The following is a 3487-nucleotide window of genomic DNA, read 5'->3' on the forward strand; positions in this document are numbered from 1 at the left end:
GTATACACACCATCTGTGTCACGTCTGTCTTTGCATTACTAGACTTTGATAAACTTCAAGATATCAAGAAAAAAAATCCTAACTTTTTATTATTGGTATTTCCCAGAAGTCTTTCGCAATTACTGATCATTTGTGCGTGAGTGTGTGTACATATGAGTGTGTCAAAGGACAACTCTCAGGTGTCAGTTCTCATTCTGTCATGGGGTTTCTGGGGAGGAGACACAGGCCAGACTTGAGGGCAAGTGCCATTCCTCATGGAACCAGTAGGACTTGTTTGAAGTTGGTAAGGGCATTTCCTCCTTTGAGGTAGGCTCCTGGCTTCTAAATATGTGATTTTTTTTTTTTGATATTTAAAATCTTTATTGTTTCGTCATCAAAAGTTCTCTCTCTCTCCACGGCAGAATGACAACGTGTTGGTGCATACTTGTGAGTAGCCAGCCTAGGAACCAGAGATGGGACTGGCAAGCCAGTGTCATAGTGAGATAAGCAATGCTGCTAAGATTAGTACCCAGAAAGAATATGCAGCTGTTAGAAGAGGAGGCTACGGCCAAGTGCTCAGCACTTCGTTTGTGAAGGAGCAGAGAGCAGGGAGGGCCAGAGACGGAACCTCCCGCTCCATCCTGATCCCAGGCAGGGCTCTGACCATGTCCACACCCGCCCGTGAGTCTCCCTCATCATTACTCAACAAGCCATTTCTGGTCTAACCCACAAACGGCACAGCCGCATTTGGGCATTTCATACTGCTTCCCACCTCCCAGCCAAAGGCAATGAAACATGGGTCAAGGCAAACAAAAACAAAATAAAAACTGCAGCTTTAGGCGTCTTTAGTAAAAAGCTGAACAAACTTGGTGCATGTTCCTGGGTTTTGCTGTTTTTGTTTGTTTTTTTGAGAAATAAACTGTAGAAAAAAAAACAACAAAAGACAGTTGTCATGGTTACTCATTTTCAGCTAAAGGCAGAACACTTCTTTTTATGTGAGCACACCAGAGACACATACAAATGTCCTCACAAAATACTGCTGGATCAGTCCGAACATTTTCATAACCAGCTCTTGGGTTAAGTACTGAGAACTGAAGAAGCAAATGACCGCTACGATGTGGTCATGCCTGGTCACCGAGAAGTTTTTGGTCAGGTCTGTGTTTGAAGCTGTGACACAGCTGGATTTGGCTACTCTGTATTAACACATACAATAGATACCTTCCTTACAACAGCAGATCCATCACCATGAAACCAGAGCCCAGACAACTGAGAGGTTTACAGCAAGCCTGCCTTAAGTGTTTTTAAAATACACGTGCTGTAAGGTGGGAGACTGCTCTTTCCACTGTCTAAGTCTTACAACTGTTTGCTCCTGGATTATCTGCAAGACTAACGAGTCACTTGTGAATCACATCAAGGCCTTGTGGGGGAGGGGCACTCTGAACGTATGGCATAGCAATCGGTTTCCTAGTAGTCAAACATTTCTAAACGTTATTAAACTATATTTGAAAAGTTCTTTTACTTAGTATATACAATGTACAAAATAAGTTAAAAGGAGGAAGCAGAGGGAAGTTTTTGAGCATCTACACTGCAAACACACACCTGTCCCATGCATATCCCTTTTGCCCTCCAAACCATGAGAGGTGACAGAGCTCACACTCGTCACCACAGATGAAGACAGCACTTAGACAGTGGGAAGCCAACGTCGCTTCTTCCCACACGGCAACTCACTTGCTTTGACCATAATAAACAGGAATATAAACTGGATCTCTGAACTTTTCACACATGTACCTTAGAGTTTAACATAAATTCTTCCAACAGTTGAGGAGAAAAGCACTCTTTTATAGCAATTCCACAAAATAATTTTCGATTCACAAAACACCTGTCCACTAGTAAAACCAGCAACCCTTATGGAGGGCATGGGCAGGGTTAGTCGGCCCCCCTGAGGTATAAATGCAGCTATCTTTGCACTGAGTAAATAGTAGATAAAGTGTGTCAACGCTCTGCATGTTTGCATTTACCTGGAGTGATGGCATCCTGACTGGATGAAAACTTACGTATAGTTTTTTATAATGGAGAGTAACTGATTTTTAGAGAAAATATGTACTTTAGCCCATAGTACAGCCAGAAGTTCTGAATTCCTAAACCAGTGCAAATGGTCATTACATCTTAAAAAATGTGTAACATTGCATACTGATTTTAAAACAACTGAACAGGGAAAACATGTACGTATTGAGATTCAGCAGGACACCATGGAAAGCATAGGCTAGAGAAGTGGGAAACCAGTCAAGCTTTTCCAAAAGAGAAAATCCTTTTAATCCTTAGCAGGTCCCTGTGGAAACAGGAGGCGGATAACAGTGAGAAGGGAGCACCTAGGACACCCCCAGAGGCTCGCCAACAAGTCAGCATCACGGCCCCTCTCCTGTGCACGGGCGGGCAGACAGACGGACGGACGGCCGATGACAGAAGTCCATGTGACTACAGTTCAGCAGCGCTTCACCATTGCTGCCAGCTGAAGTCATCATTGCTCCCGAAGACCAGGAAGAAGCCTAGAATAGTCGCGAAGATGACTGTGTTTCCGGTGAGAACAAGTGCGCATGCTCCCCACTCAATCAGATGTGCCCTGGCAAACACTACAGGGAGCCCAAAGGCCGAGACGACGACACCTGTGGTGAGGAATATGGCGAGCTCCTTACAAGCGTTGCTCATGGCGTCTGTGTCGTCCACCAATCTTCTGGCTATGCAGTACGGAATGGGCGAGAGGATGTAAAAGAAGAGAACGAAGAGGGGCCAGTATTGGTTGTATATTGGAAGGGCACATCCAAGTATCAAAAACATCAGTCCGATCGCTCCTCCAAAGGACAAACTAATTAAAGCTTTGATGCCCGCCATGGCGGTGACGTCGCTCCTGGCTTCACGACCCGGGCGGTGGCCCGGAGACCCGAGACGCGCGGCGGCCGCCAGACAACCTAAATATGTGATTTTTTGGAAAGTTGTTTAACCTTCTGAACTTCAGATGTTAATTGTGAAATTGGGGTAATTACACTAGAAAATTAAGGTCTAGATTGCTGGGATTGGTCTTATGCATTGTATATTCAGATGCTTAGCTCTATGCCCCGAGATTAGGTTGCAGTTTGGACATAGACATTGTATTGACCGATGTGATATGAAGAATGCCTCCCCGTAATATCTGACTGGGTGATAAAAGGCTTTAGTCTATGGCTGGGCAGGAGAGAGAGAAAGGCAGGGCTTGAGATCAAGTAGTGGGTCTCAGGTAGGGTCCTTGAGGGAGGAGAGAGGAGGTAAAAGAAGGAGGTTGCTTTGAGGCAGGATAGACCTTGAGGATGGCCCATGAACACATGACCAGAGAAACTCACCCTGAAGACTCATATGGAACAGAGCAAACAGAGCCATACTCAGTAACCAAGCAGTGGGAGAATTTATCTGGTTATTAAAAGCCTAGGGGTGTCATAATAGTCTCAGAACCTGTCCAGTTTAGGTTGGTAGCTTG

The 3487-nt window shown here is 45.0% G+C and overlaps 1 protein-coding gene across 1 annotated transcript; it reads right to left on the minus strand.

Annotated features, from left to right (window-relative positions):
* Positions 1 to 1476: 1476 nt before the first annotated feature.
* LOC116886427 (leptin receptor overlapping transcript-like 1) lies at positions 1477 to 2939 on the minus strand. The gene has a single exon (XM_032887913.1). The coding sequence runs from the start codon at positions 2866 to 2868 to the stop codon at positions 2473 to 2475; it is 396 nt and encodes a 131-aa protein (XP_032743804.1). The 5' UTR covers positions 2869 to 2939; the 3' UTR covers positions 1477 to 2472.
* Positions 2940 to 3487: the final 548 nt, after the last annotated feature.

Source organism: Rattus rattus, chromosome 17, assembly GCF_011064425.1.
Source record: "Rattus rattus isolate New Zealand chromosome 17, Rrattus_CSIRO_v1, whole genome shotgun sequence".
NCBI classification, from domain to species: domain Eukaryota; kingdom Metazoa; phylum Chordata; class Mammalia; order Rodentia; family Muridae; genus Rattus; species Rattus rattus.

Bases quoted from the DNA above. Each gene is read 5' to 3' on its own strand.
- LOC116886427 (XM_032887913.1), bottom strand. From the start codon at position 2,868: ATGGCGGGCATCAAAGCTTTAATTAGTTTGTCCTTTGGAGGAGCGATC.